Source organism: Enhydra lutris, unplaced genomic scaffold, assembly GCF_002288905.1.
Source record: "Enhydra lutris kenyoni isolate GAN:26980312 unplaced genomic scaffold, ASM228890v2 scaffoldscaffold22, whole genome shotgun sequence".
Classification (NCBI taxonomy): Eukaryota; Metazoa; Chordata; class Mammalia; order Carnivora; family Mustelidae; genus Enhydra; species Enhydra lutris.
Genome location: NW_019154106.1, coordinates 33,053,827 through 33,075,980, shown reverse-complemented (window position 1 = coordinate 33,075,980; position 22,154 = coordinate 33,053,827). Strand labels below are relative to the sequence as shown.

Sequence of the window (22,154 nt, the reverse complement as noted above, 5' to 3'; positions counted from 1 at the left end):
TATTAGTGAAAGGAGCAATAAAATTGAAAATGAATTACTGAAAACACAGTTTCAGACTGCCTATGGAGTTATAGTTTGTTGGAAAGAGGGAAGGTGAGGTGTGGTAATTACTCTAACAGTCAAATACAAAAATACAGTGGAAATGCAAGGGTATGTGCAGGCCAAGGGGAGAGGACTCAGGAAAAGGAAGGTTCATAAAGAAGGTAGTTTCTGACTTGGACTCTCAGTGAGGATAAGGATTTTAATAGGCTAGGATGTGGGATGGAGCAAGGGAAGCAGCATTCAAGGGTGAGGGAAAAGCTAGGAAAGTGTAGAGGCAAGAAACAGAAACATGTTTAAGAGGATGTTGGGACACCAAGTGCTGCAGAAAAGTGTGTCTGCAGCTTGGCATTGGACTGGGAAAGCCTTTGAAGTCTCCCCTAAGGAAGTGGTCTGCACTTTATTAGGAAGATGATTTTCATATGAAGAGTAGATTGTAGATGGGAGAAACAAGAGAAATTGAAACTGGTTTAGATATTACTATAATTATTCATTTTTTACATCAAAATTTCTCAAAGTGTTTTTAAATAAATTGAATTAAGAAATATCATTCTATTCCCTGTCTTCAGCTGCTTTAAATAAATCTTTAAAACATAACTATGAACTGGCAACTTTCACGCAGTTTCTTATGTACGAGGGGTCTATATTTATTTTTTATTTATAACTTTTTGAAATATTCCACAGATGGTTCCTTTAAATAAAGGGATTAGATAATTTATCACTAATGAGTTAAAAATCCCTCTCTTAAAAAATGGGCAGGCCTTCTGGGGTCATCTTTTGATGTGTCATATCATGTGTCCTGAATGATTTTACCCAGAGGAACTAATTTATCAAAAGCTTAAGACCGCAAACGTTAAAAGATTTACAGAGCTATACGTTAGTGTAAAAAGCAGAATGCAGTATTTAGCAAACATGAGTCACAGGCTGCAAAGCAGGGTTCATGACAGGGAGACATTGATGAATGGGATTAGATCTAATTGAGGCTTGGTACAAAATGATGGCAAGGATTTTTCTTTTGCTAGCACTCACGTTAATATGTATGTGAGGAGGTATTTTGGGAAACTATGCAAAATTAAAATTAGTTGGCAAAGTTCTAAAGTGAGATCAAATATTAATATATGCATTTCAATAAACACTTCTAGGCTACAAATGATTGATACAATTACTGTACTAATCATAAATCTGGATTCCTTTTAACAGCCTTATGACTCATGGAATTCAGTTGCAAATGATACAGGTGAAAGAATTTTAAACTATTTAAAAGATATGTAACTTTAAGGTTCTACTGATTAACCAAATAATAAACATTTTATAATGCATTCATATGACACTACTGTGGTTACTGTAGTATTAATGCTTATTCAGTTAATTTACAGCTATTTACAAATATCACAAAGAGAGACTACATTTTCCCATGTATTAAAAGATTGTCACAGTCCTTTAAATTAATTCAACGCTCTGAGTAATATATCACCCATAACCTTTTGATACTTCTCTCTGTAGGAACAGACATGTAGCAGACACCATGCTTCCACTCAATCTGATTTTCCTAGTATTCATGCTTATTTAAGATGGGGGAAAAACAATGCAAAGGACCTTTTAATTTGTATGAATATTTGCAGTTACCAATGAGTAACTGAACACTGTTTTGTTTACAGGGAGAATAAGGGCCAAAGGAAATGTATTTAGGGCTACAAACATGACAGTAATGATTAAATTTTATTGCCAAATGGGAAACTACATGGAAGATTTAGTTTATAATATTTTTGCTGCTTCATATTTATTATATGAGGAATTCATGTAGACATTCCTGTTTTTTAAATGACATTTCCTTCTACTCAAGTAATTTTAGGCGAAACTTAAATTTACATTGGAACTATATTCAATCATAGTATCTCTACAACATAAAAGACGTTGGTTCTACTAGTATCTTTTCTTTTATTGTACTTTAAGATAAAAACCACTAACATGAGGTGCAAAATTTAAGAAAAGGAAAGGTTAGAGACAGAAATATTACTAAATGTGAGTTTCCAGATGGATAATGAGGAAATCTTGACTTTTCATTTAATGTCAGAAATTTTATCAGTTCCATAAATAAACCTTGCTGCCAGCACCCCCATCCTGCATGGCACTCAGTGAATGCACTTTCTGTTTTCCAGACCTAAAATAGGTACATGTTTTACTCCAAGTAAATAGACATTTAGTTTGGAGGCAAAGATTTCAAGTCAAATAACTATCTATTTCAAAATCAAGCATTGACATGAGTAAAGTATTAAAATGAACAAAATTTAAAAAGTTAGTTTCTGTGGACTCTGAGAAACAAACTGAGGGTTTTGGAGTGGGGAGTGGTAGGGGGGTTGGGTGAGCCTAGTGGTGGGTATTAAGGAGGGCACATACTGCATGGAGCACTGGGTGTGGCGTATAAACAATGAATTTTGAAACACTGAAAAAAAATTAAATTAAATTAAAAAAAAGTTTCTTCTTGAGGAACAAAGCAGGCTTATTAATATAACGAAAGTTAAAATAATCCATATAACAAAAATATAAAATATAAAATCCCTATAGGGATTTAATATATATTTAATATATAGAAATATAAAATTCTTAAAGGGATTTAATAACAAATGTACAAAATATATATAAAGAAAGTTGTAAAACTTTGCTGAGAAACATATAAGAAAATATGAATAGGAGAAACTATTCTAGAGTGAAAAAATTTGATAGTGAAAAAATATGGAGACAAAAGTTATAAATTTTTAAAAAGATTTTATTTCCTTGGAATTGAAAAAGTTGTGCTAACATTCACTTCTTAGTCAGGGATAGCCAAAAACATTTTAAAGACAAAGAATAACATGGGGTGCCTGGCTGATTCAGCTGGTAGAATGTGACTCTTGATCTCAGGGTTGTGAGTTCAAGCCCCATATTGGGCATGGAGTCTACTTTAAACAAAACAAAACAACCCCAAAGAATAATGAAGAGGGACTAGCACTGCTTTCTATCAAAAGAAACTATCAAGTATCAGCTATGAAAATAATAACTACTAGCTCTAGGACAGACAAGCTAAAGAATAGGGTAGAAATCTAATAGAATTATTTGCCTATTTACTGTATTTAAAGCAAAGGTAATTTAAGGGTGGACGGTCAATGTGTTACACAAGAACGTAAGGCTCTTTGAAAAAATTTTGATTCTCGCATGTTTTCTTACATTAAAATAAATTAGGGGAAAATAAAAGTAAAAAAAAATTTAAAAACTTACAGATAAAAAGGGCTTCTGAGGAATTATTCCAAAGGCAGAGAGAAAAAAATAATGAAGTTACTATATGACGTAAAAGTTTAAAAAGTTCAGAATTAAACAGAACATCTCAAAGTTAAGAGTAAATAATAAACTTGAAGAAAGATTTGCAACATGCATCTTAGAGGAAAGAGTTAATATCCCTTGATGATCTCATCCAGTCCTATGGCTTTAAATATCATCTAAATGTTAACAGCTCTCAAATTTATATTTTAGTTTAGACTTTTCTTCTGAACTCCAGATTCTTATATCTAATTGCTTACATGATATCTTCACTTGGATGTATCTTAGACAAATTTAAAATGCCCCAACTGAACTTTTTAGTTTTCTGCCACCTTCACCCTACAAATCTGCTCTACTTGAAGTCTTCCCTATCTCTTTTAAGGTGACTTGCTTCTGTCAGTTGCTAAATTAAAACATCTCAAGATCATCCTTGACTTTTACTTTCCCTCACATCCCAAATCCAATTGGCGATAAAATCCTGCTAGTTCTACCTTTAAGACATATTACAATCTGACTATTTTTCACCAACTCCATTGCTACCAACCTGTTCTGAGCTACCACCATCTTTGACCTGGGTTATTGCATTAGTCTCCCATTTCCACCCTTGCAATACTATAATCTACTCTCAACATGCCAGCCAGAAGGATCTTGAAAACATGATGGAGGTATGTTACTTCTTTCCTCAGATCATGGCATAGCTCCTGATTTGTTCAGAGCTAAAGTCTAAGTCCTTGTAATAACCTACAAGACTTTACTTGATCTGCCTTCCTCCCCTTGATCTTTGTAATCTCATCACTGTCTACTTTCTTTCCCTTCTTTTTGGTACCAATTATATGTCCTTCTAGCCATTCCATGAATATGCTAGCCTGTGTTAGGGATCTGCATTACTTGTTCTACCTGAAAACAAGTCTTCTCCCGTATATCCATGTGGCTAACTTTGTGAACTTCTTCACATTTTATCAGTGAAGCCTACACTGACCATGCTATTTAAAGTAGCAATCTCTTTCCCATCCCATTCTTGACCTCTTCATTTCTTTGCCTACAGCATGTACCACCTTCTAAGATTCTGTTTAATTTACTTATTATATTTATTGTCTTTTTTCCGGCACTAGAATGTGTACTCCAGGAGGGTAAAAAGGTTTGTTTTGTACTTTGATATATCCTTAGCCTCAGGTAAGTATTTGGTACATAGTAGAAATTCAATGAATATTGTTGAATGAATAAATATCCATATCCTAAGCTCTTATAAATATGTGACAAATTTTACAAAACAGGACTACGCCAGAAAAATGTTCAAATGATTGCTAGATAATTCACAGAAAAGAAAATAGATCCTTAACTTGATGAGAAAAATATTCAACTATATTAGTGAACAAAGGAAAAATGTAAAGAAAATAATATTTATGACTGAAATTAGTAGAGCATCAATAACAAACTTGCAAAGACAAAAGAGGGAGAGAGAACCCCAGATTGAAAAAGATTACAGATATATCAACCAGTGACAAGGTATGGGCCTTGTTTGTATGCTGATGGAAGAAGTTAAAAAGAAATCATTTATGAGACAGTGGGGGAAATATAAACACTGATTAAGTAGATATTCATTGACATTAGGTATGAAAAAGACATCCTGGTTTCTTTTAGAGACACTAAAATGTAAATGGAAGAAATATATGCTATCTGAGATTTCCTTCAAAATAATACATTACAGATATAGATAGGGTGCAGAAAAGCAGATCGTGTTCTTAAGACTACCCATGAGATAATTCCTAAAATTAGGTGATGGGTTCATGGAGTTCATTACAGGATTCCTTGTACTTCTGTGTATGTTTGAAAATAATTTTCTAAAATTAAAAAGTGAAGACAGTTTAACATCAAAAGCTGGTAAAATTAAAAGGAGAAAGGAGCTCATTTTCTTATACTGATGATATGAGTTAAAATTGGTATAATCACATGGGGGAGGGAGGTAGAAGTTACTAAGCAATATATATCATAAACTTTAAAAGAATGTGCTTATTGCTTGAGTTAGAAATTTTACTTCTAGGAATTTATCATAGGGGTAACTAGACATGAGCACCAAGATAAAGATGTTATTTATTCATCTGACAGACAGAGATCACAAGTAGGCAGAGAAACAGGCAGAAAGAGAAGGGGAAGCAGGCTCCCCGCTTAGCAGAGAGCCCGATTCGGGGCTCGATCCCAGGACTCTGGGATCATGACCTGAGCTGAAGGCAGAAGCTTTAACCCACTGAGCCACCCAGGCACCCCAGAGCACCAAGATAAATATACATAATTCCTTACTGCAATACTACTTATAATAAAATTTATTAAATATAAATGCCTAACAGAGTCCAGATTAGATTAATTATGGTTAATCTCATCAGACTTTTAAAAGCACAGTGTGCACACATTCTAAATATAAAGATTGCTCAGGGAGCCTGGGTGGCTCAGTGGGTTAAGCTTCTGCCTTCGGCTCATGTCATGATCTCAGTGTCCTGGGATCGAGCCCCATATTGGGTGCTCTGCTCGGCAGGGAGCCTGCTTCCCCCTCTCTCTTTGCCTGCCTCTCTGCCTACTTGTGATTTCTCTCTGTCCAATAAATAAATAAAATCTTAAAAAAAAAAAAAAGATTGCTGCTGATCTTTAAATACTCTTTAAAGGTCCTTATAGCACCAGAAAAACAAACAACAAATGAACAAACAAACAGAAGAACTGAATTCAAAACTGAACTACCACACAGCATTTAGTATTTTTGAAATTTAACCAAAACAAAAAAGAAATTTAACAACAAAACCACTTTTTACTTGTTTATGAGAGTACAGGAAAGAAGTCAGTGACACACATGTAAGCTTATTTGAATGAGACATATTTGATTCATGTTTTGCTTAATAAGTTGAATCTCTTCGATTTTACCTCTTATATTTATTAAGACTACTACAGATAATATAATTTTAGCAATATATGATATCTGCGTATTGCTTTATATCTTTAGAAATACAAACAAATTTCACTATTTGTGCTTTTTTAATGAATTATTTCAGTATTTTAAGACTAAGAAAATAAATATTTATAAGTTGACTCACTTTATAGCCCACGCTCCTTCCCCACTATTCATCTTTGTCTCTCTATTCATAGTGATTACAACATAACATAATTTCTTGGAATAAATAAGACACACCAAATAGTTAATCTATGAAATGTGAACAAAATATTAAACAAAAAAACAAGAACAAAACATAATAAAAACAAAACTCACCTTCTGATACACTTTTAAAAGGAATTATGTATTTATAAAATGTAATATGACTTCAACAGTTTTTCCTTTTAAAAGTGTTATGAAAAGGAATTAGGAGCCAAATAAATGTTTTGCTGTTGACACGTATAGTCTATACAATTACACTGCAAGTGAAATACGAATTTTTAAATAAGTAATAATGACCATCAGGTGGTCAGTATTTCTCGATCTTGGTGTTAAAACCCTATTTCCTCTCCAACATCTTGAATACATTACAAAGAAAAAAATCAAGGCCCAAAAGGTATGAGAGAATCTGAAAATAATCTTAAGTTTTCTTTTCAAAGATCTCAACTAGCTTAGTTCTAATGACAATAATGCTTTATTAAAGAAAAAGAGGATATAAGTATATATCTTCAGCTTCCCAGTTATTTTAACATAAAAATAGAACATAGGAAATTTAATAATAGAGGAGTAGGTAATTCAGACCAATCTCCACTGAAGGCAACAAAAAAGTCCAGGCAAAATATAAAAAATATATGCTTGAAGTCACGGAAGAGCTAATGAAACTGTGAAGAATTATAGGCAAGTATCAAGAGAAAGTTAGGAAGCTCTAGAAGGTAATCTCTTCATTACAGTTATTTTCCCTGTGAAGATTTTTTGCTGATCCTGAAGGGAGTCCGAAAAGCTTAGGAACATTGAGAATCTGGTAGAACTGGGGTGTGAAACAAGAAGTTAGGGCCCACTAAACAAAGTTCTTCATAAACCCTCCTTGCTTTGTGTTAGAAACCTAAACAGCTTACACTCTAGAGGGTAAAACAACATAGGCAGGCCCTAGCAGAAGTTGCAGTGTAGTTTCAAATGATCCCAATCCTTGAAACTGGACTACAGTGATTCTAGATTGTTAATGCCACCAGGAACTGAGAAGAAGCAAATGCAAAAAATCCTCTCTGAAAGAAGACTTTATTATCAGAAGTCTTGAAGTATTTCTATAAATAATTCTGCAAATACATATCTGATGCATAAAAGTTAGTATGCCTTCAAGAAAATGAGCCATGTGAACAAAAACCAGCAGAAAGAGATAAGAGAAACATATGCAGAGTGCTCCAGACCTGGAAATCTCAGACACAGTCTTTAAAATAATTATACCTATTGTGTTCTGTGAGAATTTTTTCCAAGAAATGGAAACCATAAAAAAAGAGAATCAAACAGAAATTCTAGAACTGTAATATAACAAATTAAGAACTTGATGGATTTAAGAAATATTTGACATAGCTGCAAAGAGAAAGTAAACTAAAGAATGTGTGAAAAGAAATTTCCAGAGAGACAAGAAACAAAGAAAAGGAGAGAGTAAAAAAAGTCACGGATAAGACAAGGAGAAAGAACTGTGTAATATAACTAGAGTCCCAGAGGTAGAGGAGAGAACAAAAATAGCAGAAGCAATATTTAAAGATATAGTGGTTAAGAACTTCACAAAACTAATGAAAGATAATCCAGACACAAATTCTGAAAGTTCTATGAACCCAAGTAAGAGAAGTAAAAATAAAATTACATAGGCGCAATATAGCAAAACTACTAAAACTCAAAGACAAAGAGAAAATATTTTAGGAAGTCAGAGGTAAAGTTACACTCAAGGGAGCAATACTTAGAATGACAGCTTACTTCAACTACAATAAGAAAGACACATAAGATAATGAAATTGTATCTTCAGAGTGCTAAAGAAAAGGAAGAATACTAAACTGTAATTCTATACCCAGCAAAAAAGTCTTCAAGAAAGAAAGTAAAATAAATACAGCTTCAGACATATAAAAAGTAAGAATATCCATCATCAGCAAATCTACTGTAAAGGAAATGCAAAAAGATTCTTTAGATGAAAAAAATTATCTTGGATGGAGATGCAGAGATGCTGAAAAAAACGGAGAAGAACAAAAAATATAAATGTGAATATTCACTGTACAGACATCAAAAAACCCCATTTTATGGGTTTAATATATAGAGAAAAATAAAATACATTATAACAGTGGTATGTCAGGGAAAGCGTTAACTCAGGTAAAAAATTTTAAGTTTCCAGCACTGTCTGAGGGTGAAAGTTAACATAGTTACTTTGATAAACTTTGTTAAAGCAAAGGATTTTGATAAAGGACTTTGATAAAGCAAGGATTCAGAATGTTACTCTAAGGGTAACAATTTAAAGAATATAAAAACAGCTAAAGAGCTAAATATAGCCTTCTAAGCTCAGAGGTGAAAAAAATGGAATATCACTCTCTCACTCTAAAACAAAGTTAAAAAGGAAAAGAATATGGAATAAGCAGGACAATTAGAAAGCAAATCATAAGACAGTAGATTCAAAACCAGTATCAATACATTCATCAAGTAGAAAAAGAATACTTTAAATGATAAAGATTGATTAACAGAACAAAAAGCAAAATCCAATTATGTGATGTTTATGAGATGCCTTTGAAATAAATGATTATAGGTTTCAAGTGAAGGAATCAGAAAAAAGATGAACCATGAAAACATGAGCCAAAGAAAAGTGGGATAGCTATATTAACATTAAAGTTAAGGCTAAGAAAAGTGACTGGATTAAGTATATTTTATAAGAAAAGGAAGATGTAAGAATTCTGAAATATATGGATGCAATAATATAATTTCAATGTATGAGAACCAAAAATTGACAGTACTACAAGGAGAAATATCCCCTAAAAGATGTCCACGCCTTAGTCCCTGGAAGCTGTGAATATGTCACATTACATGGCAAAAGGGATTTTGCAGATGTGGCTCAATCTAATCAAATGAACCCTTAAAAGCAGAGACTTTTCTCTAATTTTAGGCAAAAGAAATGAAGCAGAAGGGAGGATGAGAGAGATCCAAAGCATGAGAATGAACTGTCCTGCCTTTGTTGGCTAGAAGATGAAATGATAAAGAGGGCAATGTTCCAGGGAATACTGGAGACCTCTAAAAACTGAGAAGGACCACTGGGCAACAACTAACAAGAAAATGGGGACCTCAGCCCTACAGCTGCGTAGAATTGAATTCTGCTAACAATCAGAATGAGCTCAGAAGCACATTCTTCCTCCAGAACCTCCAGATAAGAGATCCAACTGGCTGACACCTTTATTTGGCCTTGTGAAAGTCTAAGTGGGATAACCATTTGAGCCTGCTGTAATTCTGGCCTACAGAGCTCTGAGATAATAAATCAGTGTTATTTTAAGTTGATATGTTTATGTTAATTTGTTAGCATGGGATAGAAAACTGATACAAAATAGAAAAATCCCATGTAATAGAGGGAATTTTTAATAGGTCTCCTCAGTGTATGATAGAACATGAATTAAAAAAAAAAAGTCTGTAAGAAGAAGATTTAAAGAACACAACCAATTTGGCCTTATATAGAATACTGTAATAAATGACTACAAAATATACATTTTTTTTATAAGCACACCTGAAACATATACACCACCCTACTATGTGCTAGGAATAAAGTGAGTCTACATACTAGGCAATTTCTCTGAATATAATTCAATAAAGCTATAAATAAACAAAAAATAGAATGGAATTTGCCATAGCTTCTTGATATTAAGAATAAAAAAAAAAAACTAAAAAAACCCCTCCAAAGTAACAGTTTTATGAAACAATTCTCATCGGATGCCTACATGACACTTAAAAGTATGATTCTCATTTTAAGTATTTCTCCAAACCTGAATTGAAATGGAAATTTGCTCAATACAAAAGTATAATTTTATATAAAAACTGATTAGAAAAAAAAGAAATGCTCCATGGGTCAAAGAAGAAATTACAACAGAAGTCAGACAATATTTTGAACTAAATAATAATCTAAAATACTATGTATCAAAACTTGTGAAATGAAGCTTAAGCTGTGTTTAGAGGGAAACCTAGGGACATTATTGCATAAATTCGAAAGATCAGGTGAAAGCTAATGAACAAACATCTTTATCAGTTAAATGGACAGAGCAGCATAAACCTATTAAAAGTAGACAGAAAGATAAAATAGAAGTAAAGATAAAAAAGTACAAGGGGCACTTGGGTAGCTCAGTCGGTTAAGCGTCTGACTTTGGTTCAGGTTCCCATCCTGCCATAGAGCCCACCAGCATTGGGCTCTCTGCTCAGCGGGGAGTCTGCTTCTCCCTCTCCCTCTGCTTGTGCTCTCTCTCTCTCACTTGCTCACTCTCTCTCTCTCTCTCAAATAAATAAATAAAAATCTTTAAAAAAAAAAAAAGAGATACAATTAAATAGAAAACAAAATCTACAATGAAACAGAAAACATCCGAAAGGAAAAAGCAACAAAGCAAGTATTTGACAGTTGACAAGGGATCATACTAAAAGAAATTACATCAAATACACAGATCTACAGAGATTTGCCTTATCTTCCTCTTAAAATCTATAGACATATTATTTGTGATAGAAAAAAGCAATAGCTGCTAACATCAGAAACTGAGTAACTGGGGCTCCTGGGTGGCTCAGTCAGTCGTTAAGCCATCTGCCTTTGCCTCAGGTCATAAGGGCCCTGGGATGGAGCCCCGCATTACATCAAGCTCCCTGCTCAGCGGGAAGCCTGCTTCTACTTCCCCTACTCCTCCTGCTTCTTGTGTTCCCTCTCTTGCTGTGTCTCTCTGTCAAATTAAAAAAAAAAAAAAAAGAAAAAGAAAGAAACAGTAATTTTTGGAAGTTGGAAATCACATGGATCAGATGAACAGAAAAGCTAGAAGAGAAAATCAGGACCCCAGCTATGATATATATGAGAAATGCTTTTCTCATATCTGGAAACTCAGAAAAAAGGAATGTGAATAGACTGTGAGGTAATTACCAATGACAATCAGTTTAACTGACCAATAAATTGACTGTGATGTTGTATGGTAAATTAAAGCTCTCTAAACAAAATGGAGACCTCCTACTAACAACATTGGAAACAAAAGTAGAATAAGCCTTTGGAAGATCTAAACATCCAGTTAGACAGAAAAGTTTAGAGGTGAAGGAGTAGAGCAGGAGGCAGTTTTAACCAGAAGGAAAACTCTAAAGCACAGCAAATAAACTCCACCAAGTCAAATAAGTAAAGAGGATGCTTCCGAGAAGATGAAATAATGTCACTAGAAATAGGAGAGCCGCAAAGTTAAAAAGAATATACACTAGTTCAGTGTTGCTGCTATTATTTTCGGTTAAGGTAAAGATGAGAGAGGTATCTCATGCACATTTGGCATAAAGAAAATTTTGGACTTCGACAGATTAATTTTTAAAAATATTTTTGTCCTGTATTCCAACAAATCAGTCTCTAGGAATCTGGTATACATGCACAAATGTGAAAACAAGTGTGCTTTCTGATGCCCTGTTCACCAACGGAACAATGGTTAAATAAAGTATGGTACATCTGCTGTCTGGATTCTCACAAATGTTAAAAAAAATAAGGTAGATTCTTCATGCATATACCCTAACAATAAACTAAATGAACTAATAACAAATAAAAAGTTGTACATCAACATATATAATATGCTAGCTTTCATGTGAAACCCAATAAAAAGCTAGAGTTAGATTATGTAATACAAATATTACACACACACACACACACAGCAAAGTTAACCAAACTGCTAAATTTACTCATTTCTGAGACAGGACACAAGATTGGGTTCTGAGGAAAGTCGAAGAAGCCATTCTACTTCTACATGTAATTCTACATTGTCTGAATTTACTTTAACCAACATCGTATGTTAGTTTTGCAATTAAAATGTCCCATGCACACTTTTATGACAGGAGAGATAACAAGTGATATGGCAACAAAATATAGCTTATTCTACACTCTTAGTTGATTTTAAGAATAGATTATTATTATGTATTATAGAATATAGTATTCTTAATTATAATCTTTAATCCTTAATTGAGGTAAAATTTTAAAGAAGGATGGAGGTAAAATTATTCCATCAAAAATGGGTAAAATAATTTAAAGATTTTATTGCTAGTTATTTAGAACATCAAGTATACTTGCTCTTAAACCTCTGAAAGATAGTGGTTAACAAAATTATTCTAAAACTAGCTTTCCCCTTAGTTCTCACAAAATAGCCAAACCTATTTAAAAAATTCACGGTTCTGTAGATTGATATATAAAGGAGGCTACTCTTTAGAAATAACCTTATAATTTCCTTAATACAAGAAAAGCTGTACTTACAACAAGGAGCAGATTGAACTGGTGGTCCCAGTTGTGAAAAGGTCATAAGAACAGAAATCTCTGGTAGATCATGTTGCTTTATAGTATGTTCTGTAGTTTGGTCAGCCCAAACCACCACTTTTTTCCTCTCTACCAAATGTTCAATTTCTTTGAAGTCAGACTCAAAAGCAGCATTTGAAAGGCCAGCTTCTTTTAATGCACAATATTGTTTTCTTAGGGCTGGAAGTAAAGCATTCAATACTCTATATAAAGAAGGTCACAAGAAAAGAGAGAAAAATATTAAATTTTAAATATAGTATTATAGTTTTACATACCATCCCAAGTATTAGCAGATCATTAGAATGACATCCTGTACATGTTTTCCTTTAGAATGCCTCAACATACTCTCACTACATTAAGAATAGAGTGAAAAAATTCTGGATGGGAATTATAAACATCAGGTCATATTCTTAGCTAGTCTTCACTTGCCTCCATCTGACCTTGGATAATACACAAACTGAGGTTTCTCCTCTATAACTTGGGGTACAACTAGATAGTCACTGCTTATACCAGGAGACTACTGTGAGAACTAATGAGTTAAATACATATAAAAGGTTTTTGCAAAGCATAATGTGATTTATAAAACAAAGATACTACTGTTACTGATACTAAGTACCATGGAATTAAAATGAAAAATGAAAAAATACACTCTTCAATGATGAGATTCATTTCAGGTATGTAACATTTCAAAGGAACCATAGTTAACTTTCCTTGAAGTTAGCTCTTCATGAGTAAAAGCAATGGTTTTCAAAGCCATTCAAAGGAGTTCTAGGAGGAAGAGCTGTGGACAAGGATGGTGGGTAAAGGGAATTGATGGGGCACAGGTTTCCTGGCTCCGATTCAAAATCTTTTCTATTGCTATCAGTCGGAGCAGTATTGAATGTATCTTTTTATGTATTAGACCTCCATGTAAACGTTCACTGAAGAAAAGCTGCAGTTAAACAGTTACAAATTTATACACTCAGTCAATGGTTCTTAAGTTTTATATCAAGGAAGATGTCAAACAACTTGACCTTGAAATGCTTCAGTCCTGGTTGTTTCAGTTGACTCAGAACATCCAGGAGAATAGAATCATTTCAAGTATGGGTAGGGCAGTGGGAAAAGGATAGGCATTAATTTTCTCAAGGAAGGAAGGAAGGAAGAAGCAAGGAAATAATTGCTTTATTACCCCAGAGTCTTAAATATTTAGATAGTAGTACAAATAAATAGTCTGTGACATTTTTCTTTTTGTTGAAGGTAGGGAGTACTCCATTTAAGCCAAGGAGGCAAAAACTATAGGGAAAAGTCATTAAGCATAAAGTCAATTTAAAAAAAAGGTTATTTATTGAGCACCTATATGAATCACGTGCTGTGCAGAGGAGAGAACAAAGAAATTTTAACAAAGAACATTTTTGTCTCTCTAGAAGTCTCGATCTTCCCAAGGCTTACTCTATATTTCTTCATACTTCATAGGTACAAAATGATTATCTCATTGTTTTGATTTGCATTATCTTGATTAGTAATATTGAGTATCTTGTCATATACCTGTTGGCTATCTGTATGTCTTCTTTGGAAAAATGTCTACTTAGATTTTCTGCCCATTTCCAATCAGATTGTTTCCTTTTTTGCTATTGAGTTGTATGTTCTTTATATATTTTGGATATTAACCCCTAATCAGAGATGATTTGCAAATTTTGTATCCTTTGGAAGGTTGCCTTTTTACTTTGTTAATGGTTTCTTTTGCTGTGCAGAAGCTTTTTAGTTTGATGTTAATTTCACTTATGTTTGCTTTTGTTTCTTTTGCTTTTGTAGTAAATCCAAAATATCATCTCCAAGTCTGATGTCAAAGAACTTATTGTCTATGTTTTCTTCTAGGAGTTTTATGATTTCAGGTCTTATGTTCAAGACTTTTATTCATTTTGGGCTAATTTTTAGGTATGGTGCAAGACAGTGGTCCACAGTTTCATTTCTTTGCATGTAGTTGATTTTCCCAACATCATTTATTGAAGAGACTGTCCTTTCCCCATTGTATATTCTTGGTTCCTCTACCATAAATTAATTGACCATATAAGTGTGGGTTTATTTTGAGCTCTCTATTCTGTTCTATTAAGCTATGTGCTTTTTTTTTTTTTTTAAGATTTTATTTATTTATTTGACAGACAGAGATCACAAGTAAGCAGAGAGGCTGCCAGAGAGAGAGGCGGGAAGCAGGCTCCCCGTTTGAGCAGGGAACCTGATGTGGGGCTCGATCCCAGGACGCTGGGACCTGAGCCGAAGGCAGAGGCTTTAACCCACTGAGCCACCCAGGCGCCCCTGCTTTTTGTTTCTTAATAACAGTGCAGTTTCCTTTTGTTTTAAGTTTCTATTTAAATTCTAATTAATCAACATAGAGTGTACTCTGTGCTTGTTTTTAAGCTAATACCATACTGTGTTGATTGCTATAGCTTTGTAATATAGTCAGAAGGAAATAAATCAGACAGGAATTGTGACACCTCCAACTGTGTTCTTCTTTCTTGAGATTGCTTTGGTTATTTGGTGTCTTCTGCAGTGCTATACAGATTTTAGAATTTTTGTTCTATTTCTGTGAAAAATGCCTTTGGAATAATGTTACTCTATTAAATCCACAGATTGCTTTGGACAGTATGGACATTTGAACATTAATTCTTCTAATCCATGAACACAGAATATCTTTTCACTTATTTGTGTCTTCTTCAATTTCTTTCATCAATGTCTTATAGTTTTCAGTGTATTGGTCTTTCATTTCCTTGGTTAAATTTATTCCTAGGTATCTATTATTATTGATGCAACTGTCAATAGAATTGTTTTCTTAATTTTTCTGACAGTTTGTTATTAGTATATAGAAATGCAACAGATTTCTGTATGTTGATTTTGTATCCTGTGACTTTACTTAATTCATTGATCAGTTCTAGTAGTTTTGGTGGTCTTCAGGGTTTTCCATATATATATATACTGTTATGTCATCTGCAAATAATAAGTTCTAGGTCTTTTTTCCAGCTTGCATGCCTTTCCTTTTCCGTTTTTTTTTTTTTTTTTTTCATGTCTAATTGCTTTGGTTAGGACTTTTTTGGTCTTGTTTTTTGGATTTTACATAGAAGTGAAATCCATATTTTGTGTTTTTGATGACACATTTTAGATTTTTTTTTAATCTTGCATATCCATTAATTATTGTAATTAAAGTTAGTTTTTACTACATTTTCTTTTAACTTTCATATTAGCTTTATAAGTAATTCATCTTTTACCTTTACTATATATTAACTTTTACCAGTGTGATTTATACCGTCATGTTTTCTTATTACCTAATAGCACCCTTTCTTTTCAGCTTAAAGAAGTCTCCTAATATTTCTCATAAGGCCAGTTTTATGAGCCCCTTTAGATTTTGCTTGTCTGGAAAATTCTTTATCTCTTCCCCTCAATTCTGAACAAGTGTGCTGGGTAGAGTATTCTTGGTTAGAATTTTTTTTCTTTCAGCACTTTAAAGGTATATTATATCACTTTTTGCCTCTGCTATACAAGATCAGGCTCTGATAGTTCATCACCTTTATTATTTTTTTTCATTTAATTCTTACAAAATCTTTTAAAGAAAGTATTATAACCTATTTTAATACTTAAGAAAACTAAGGTTAAGTGAGGTTGAATAATTTATGCAAGGTCATACTGCTAATATAAAATAGAATTCAAGACCAACTCCAAAACTCATACTCTTTCTACTATGCTATATTATCTCTGTTTATAATGTTTTGGCTCAGCAATTTGCTAAATCAGTAAGTTAGTTAGAATCTTTTTGTCCATTTGAAACTAAAATTTACCTTAAATGTATTAATCTATTTGTCTGATATAGTAATGGGTTTCTTTGATACTTTCACTCTTGCCAGTGGCTTGAGTGTTAGTAAATGAATATTCATATCTGTTCTAGGTAGAGATATAGAAAGCTTAAGATTAGGTTGAGCTTTTAACCACAGAAGAATATCTCCCTAAAGTTTTTCCTTTCCTTTTCCTCTTTTTAAAATAACTATCCTAATGTGACTTCTTTTACATCAGAAGTATAGAAAATTAATTACTAGTTATTTGAGAATACTTGAACTGCAGTAGAATTTTATACTAGCAGAAAACCCTTAGAGAAATATATTTTTCATTTTATAGAGCATGAAAGTGACACCTAAAGAGTTGACTGACATATCCTAGGTTACAAAAATAAAGACTGTTATACTTTTTTTTTTTTTTTTTTACCATTATGTTTCAAAAGATGTTACTACTGAGCTAGTAGAGCATGACAGCTACTATAGCATCACATAAAAATTGGGACAGTTGAAGTTAAAAAATATACACTTTTAGTAACTTCATTTTATTGACAAAAATCATTCTGGAATTATAAATACTTTAAAAACTGCCCACTTAAAAAATTCAGCTGTTATTAATAGTGATTGCTTCTATTAATAAATTTTTAGAGAAAAATGCTTTCAAAACTATAAAACACTAAAAATATTAGTTGGAGGAGAAGAACCACATATTTTGTACTTTCTCAATGTTTTCTAACTCTGTATACTTTCTGACGCTGACAAACACTTAAAAATAATTTATCCTATACCAAATAAAATTTTTCTGGCAGTGGAAAGCAACTTCTATACTTCAGGTTCCTCAGGTCTGTAAGTATTAAAATTTATAGAATAGATAAATCCATGCACTTACGCCTCAGTTTGTCTGTGTTGTTGTTCTTGAAGACAAGCTAGATCCACCATATGTTTAATCTGTGCTTTCAAATCTTTGTTCTGGAGGTGCAAATGGTGACAATGAAGATCTTTGTTGAGCTCCTGGGGAAAACAATGCAAACTATACTTCAGATTCTTTTAAGAATGTTAAAATTTAGTAATTTTCAACAAAAATTATTTTATATTGGTGCTAATAGTTTTAATTTTTTATATACAAAATGATAATATTTAGGAATGATCTGAGAAATAAACATCCTGGTATAAGTGGTCTCTAACTTAAAAGAAAGGTAAGTTTTAAGTTTCTCAGAAATTAATGTCAGGAATTTAGAACAAATTTTATTATGATGATAGTTTCTTGGTCTATCCAACTTCTGGATAATGCTGTGAAAATATGAATATGACCAGTTTTTGCTTAACTGTCATTTCTTCAGGGCTTTTCCTGAGCATTATATTTAAAGATGGATACTCTCCACTTCCAACAGTCTCTGCCACAGTATCGATCAGTAACAATTTCATTTATCTGTTTATAGTTTCTCTGTCTACTTAGAATGTAAGGTTCACAACCACGACAGTAGGTACATCAAACTGTTTCAGTGTTATAGCCCCTGTATTCAGTTTCTGGAGTTGCATGTAATAAAAATTTCTTGCCTTCACCCAGTCTGGTATAAGCTTTATCCTAGAGCAGAAGTATGAAAAGTCTTTTATAGGTTCCCATTTTCCTAAACCACATGTGGTTAGCTGCAAGTGTTCTCTAATCTACTCCCTAAAATTATTTATCTTTCCTTAAACCTACTAAACCTTAAGTAGGAAAATGTCAGCTACGTGGTTATACTAAAGTGTGAAAGGGATAATCCAATAGCATTCTCAGAATCCTTAACTGGGAAAATTTTGGTCAATAGGAGGAAAGGAAATGAAATCTTTTGGACATCTGAAGGACTGTGACAGCAATCTCATAAACAGAAGAGCTATGTCAGGAAGCTTCCTCCCCATGACAAATCCATTTTCACTCTTCAATACTCCTTACCAGTTGACCACTGATTCTCTAAAAGCTTAAAATTGTTTCTTATTCTTTTTTTTTTTTTTTAATACTTTCTATGCCAGTGGTAGGCACTATGGGAAACAATATCATTTGATGTATCTGAGACATAGTAAAGTTGGGGGTTGTTTCTTCATATGATTTATGACTATATTTTCACCCTCTTTAGGGAGTCAGAATGGTATGGTGAGAGCACTGGCCTGAGTCAGGTGGTCTTAGAAATGGTCTCAGCCAGAACACAAATGCTACCTGAAGCTAAAAATATAGTCTTTATGGAGATCAGTTTATTTGACTAAAATTTAAGAGCTTGACTAGATGATCTCTTTAGTTTTTTCCAGTTATAAGATTCAATGATCCTAATGGTCTAAACATATTTGCCAAATATGCCTTCTTTTCTCTTGAAAAAAGAATCTTTCTTTAAATATTTCCCCTGATAATCTTATTATTTTATCTTCTTGAATTACCTGTCTCTTAAAAAGACAAGACTTGATTATATAATTATTTTAGTCAACAATAGGCCTTGGCTTGTGTGTCATCTTTGGAAAGCTAAGTTTACAATTTGCGTCTTGTCTTATCTTGATACACTAATGATAGAATCTGATTGGAAGAACATGGTCTATTCTGAGAACTACAAGTATGTTAGTAATGGCTAAAGTGAAAAATATAATGTGAGGTTATATATAAAATGAGAGGTATTCAGGCCTGGGAAATCATAACAGAGTTTATATCAGGCAGAAAGCACTGAAGATTAATATGATCAGGTTTACTTTCTAGAAGGCTCATTTTCATTATAGTGGAATTTGACTGGAATCCAAAAGACCAAATGTAGCAGTCCAATAATGGTGGGTAGCGTTCTGAATAAAGGTAGTGGCAGTGGGAAACAGAAAGTAGTAAACAGATTTGAGAGCTTAAGTGGTAGATAATGCAGAAAAGGTATAAAAAGAAGAGTACCAATTCGAAAGTCACAGTACTGGGTCTGTGTCCAGAGTTATATGACTGTGGTAAGTTCTTTTGCAAAATAATGTCTGTTTGCTTACATCAGCTGTGAAAATATCCATGGTAAAAAGAATTGAAAGTTAAATTAGGGTTGTAGGAATGGAAGCAGTTTTAATTTTATTGTTTTTCCAAATTATTTGTGATGAAATTCATTAAAAAAATAAGGTCTTTAAAAATAAAGTCTAGGTTCACAGTCAGGTGTGAAAAAGTTTTGCTTAAGGGAGTTACAGAAGACAGATTGCTAGAAAAAATAAATCTGACCATACTGTAAATTTATTGAAATGTAAATTTATTGTAAAAATGTAAATTTATCGAAAAATGTAAATTTATTGAAAATAACCCAAATAATATTAACTTTATAAATGCTACTAAGTAGACAAAGAGGCAAAAACAAATTACCAATTATAATAATAATACTAAAAAGAATACCATAACACTTTTTAAATTGGGAGCTTATGGTAAGTATGGGGAAGCAAAGGCAAAGCAGTAAATTTCTACAGTTTATTTATTTATCTTTTTGCCTCTTTAATGCTAAATAAGTTAAGTACTTCTGTAATTGGGATTTGGTTATAAATTAGAATTTTGATTATACAAATAAATTATAAGTATAATCTAAGTAAAACTAGTGAGAAATAAAAGTTTTTGGCTAACCCTCAATAAATCTCCATAGAAAGACTTATTCCATCTTCATTTATCTTTCGTTTTCTTCTTAGGAAATAGGGTATCTGCTGCTTGTTGCTCACTGCTCCTTTCAATACCGTGACTGTCATCATTGACTGGTCCTGCTAGTCTTCTCCCTCCCTAGTCTGAGTTTTAACGCTAAAAGAATGGCCTTTTGTAGCTATTGCTAGCCAACCAGAGAATTCATTTCCCTAGTCATGATGCACTGGGTAATATTTTTCAGTTACAACAACAAAAAAATTGTTATCTTTGAGTATTAACCATGACAACCTGCATTCATTTGCTACTGAATATATTATACTTTATTTTACCTGTATTGACAATCAGTCTAGTGGTTTTTTAGAAATTTGAAACTTCCATAGGATTAGATACCAATTAGCTAATACATAGTATTGAAATTCAGAAAAGCATCATCCAGGTAAAGACTCAGACACTCCTTTAAAAAAAAAAGTGTAATGAAGTTATTCTTTTAAAAAAAGTAATAGATATTTGGATCAAAATTAGGTACTTTGTAGCAGGTGTCTACTTATTGCTTATGCTATATTCATTTTCCCCTCCCTTCTTATTTAGAAAACTAATTTTGTTCAGAGTGATAATGGTTCCAGCAAAAATATTCACCTTTCTATATTCCCTTATAGCTAGGGACAGCCATGTGACAATTCTAGCCAATAAGATAGGCCTGCTAGGAATTTCCGGAAATGCTTTCACTCTCCCAAGACAGATACACCTTCCCACTTTATTTCTCTCTTCTTCTGGCATAAGTGTGAAGTTGAGACTAAAGATGGAATAATGATATGGCAACTATGAAATGAGAAGTATAATAATGACACTGATGATATTTTGGAGGTACTATATTAGGAATAAACTGCATATTCTCAAGACTTATTGTCAGGGGAACAAAATAAAGCCCTGACTGGTAAAGGCATAAAAAAAATCAGATTTCTGTAACCATGTGGATAAACACAATTCTTATCTGATTCAGCCATTAACCATCATTACCTATTACTACTCTTTATAATATTTTGCCCTTCTAGGTGGAATATCTTCAATTTAGTACTTATATGCACATACACACACACAACTTTCAAATCAGCTTTTGTTAGCTATGATACAAGTAAGGGTGGCCATGTTTAAAACTATTTTTCCACAAAACCTTAAGTATTAAAACAAACTGAAATTACCTAAATGATGAATCCTCAAGTACAGTTTGATTACTTTATTCTAACTTAAGAGCTATCTCATAATAGGTTGTAATTGCTTAAGAATAACTTTACTTAAAAGAACTTTACTCTTCATAAAGTAAAGAAAAGGCAAATTTATTGAAGAATTAGTGAGGTAGAAGGTAGAATCAGTGAAGGGAAATGGTAAAATGAGTCAACTAAATCTCAGAGAGATGGAATAGTAGTTGTCTTATGAGAAATATTTACCCAATGACAAAAACAATGAGTTTAAAGAGCTTAGTTCTTACAAATGAGTCTGAATACATAAACACATCTATACCTTTGGAATATGACCATTTTGACCTAAGAGTTCCATTTCAGTTTTTACACGATGGAGCCAATTAGTATTCTCATCAAATTGCTTTAATTCCTCCTCCATTTTCTTCTCCAGGTAGCAGCGACGCGTTTTCAACATTGCAAGTCTATGATCTCGTTTGCAAGTGGCCTGAAAAATAACGCATTTAATAGTTTAATTTTTATGATATTTGATGTATGTGATATTAGTAAAGTGGTAAATTTTCTCATAAGGGTGCAACTGCAGTCTATTAAATTAGGCTATACTTTTGTACTTAAAGCTATTTCCCCTTTGAAATCTCCACAATACTCCTGCTTGCAGGAAAATAGGAAATTGAGCTGTGAGTCATTTTTATAAAATTACATGTTGAGATTTTATGGCTTTAGGAATTACAACAATTGAAGACTGTAGCTTTTTGTGTGTGCTAAAATACATTCCTTTAAATGC

General features: G+C 32.8%; 1 protein-coding gene across 1 annotated transcript in view; it reads right to left on the bottom strand.

Annotated features, from left to right (window-relative positions):
• LOC111149702 (kinesin family member 18A) overlaps positions 1-22,154 on the bottom strand; it is a 70,604-nt gene that overhangs the window by 25,684 nt on the left and 22,766 nt on the right. The window contains exons 10-12 of the mRNA XM_022506923.1: positions 21,693-21,857; positions 17,460-17,581; positions 12,735-12,976 (exon numbers count right to left, since the gene is read on the bottom strand). Coding sequence (XP_022362631.1) covers positions 12,735-12,976; positions 17,460-17,581; positions 21,693-21,857 — 529 coding nt within the window. The remainder of the gene's footprint in view (positions 1-12,734; positions 12,977-17,459; positions 17,582-21,692; positions 21,858-22,154) is intronic.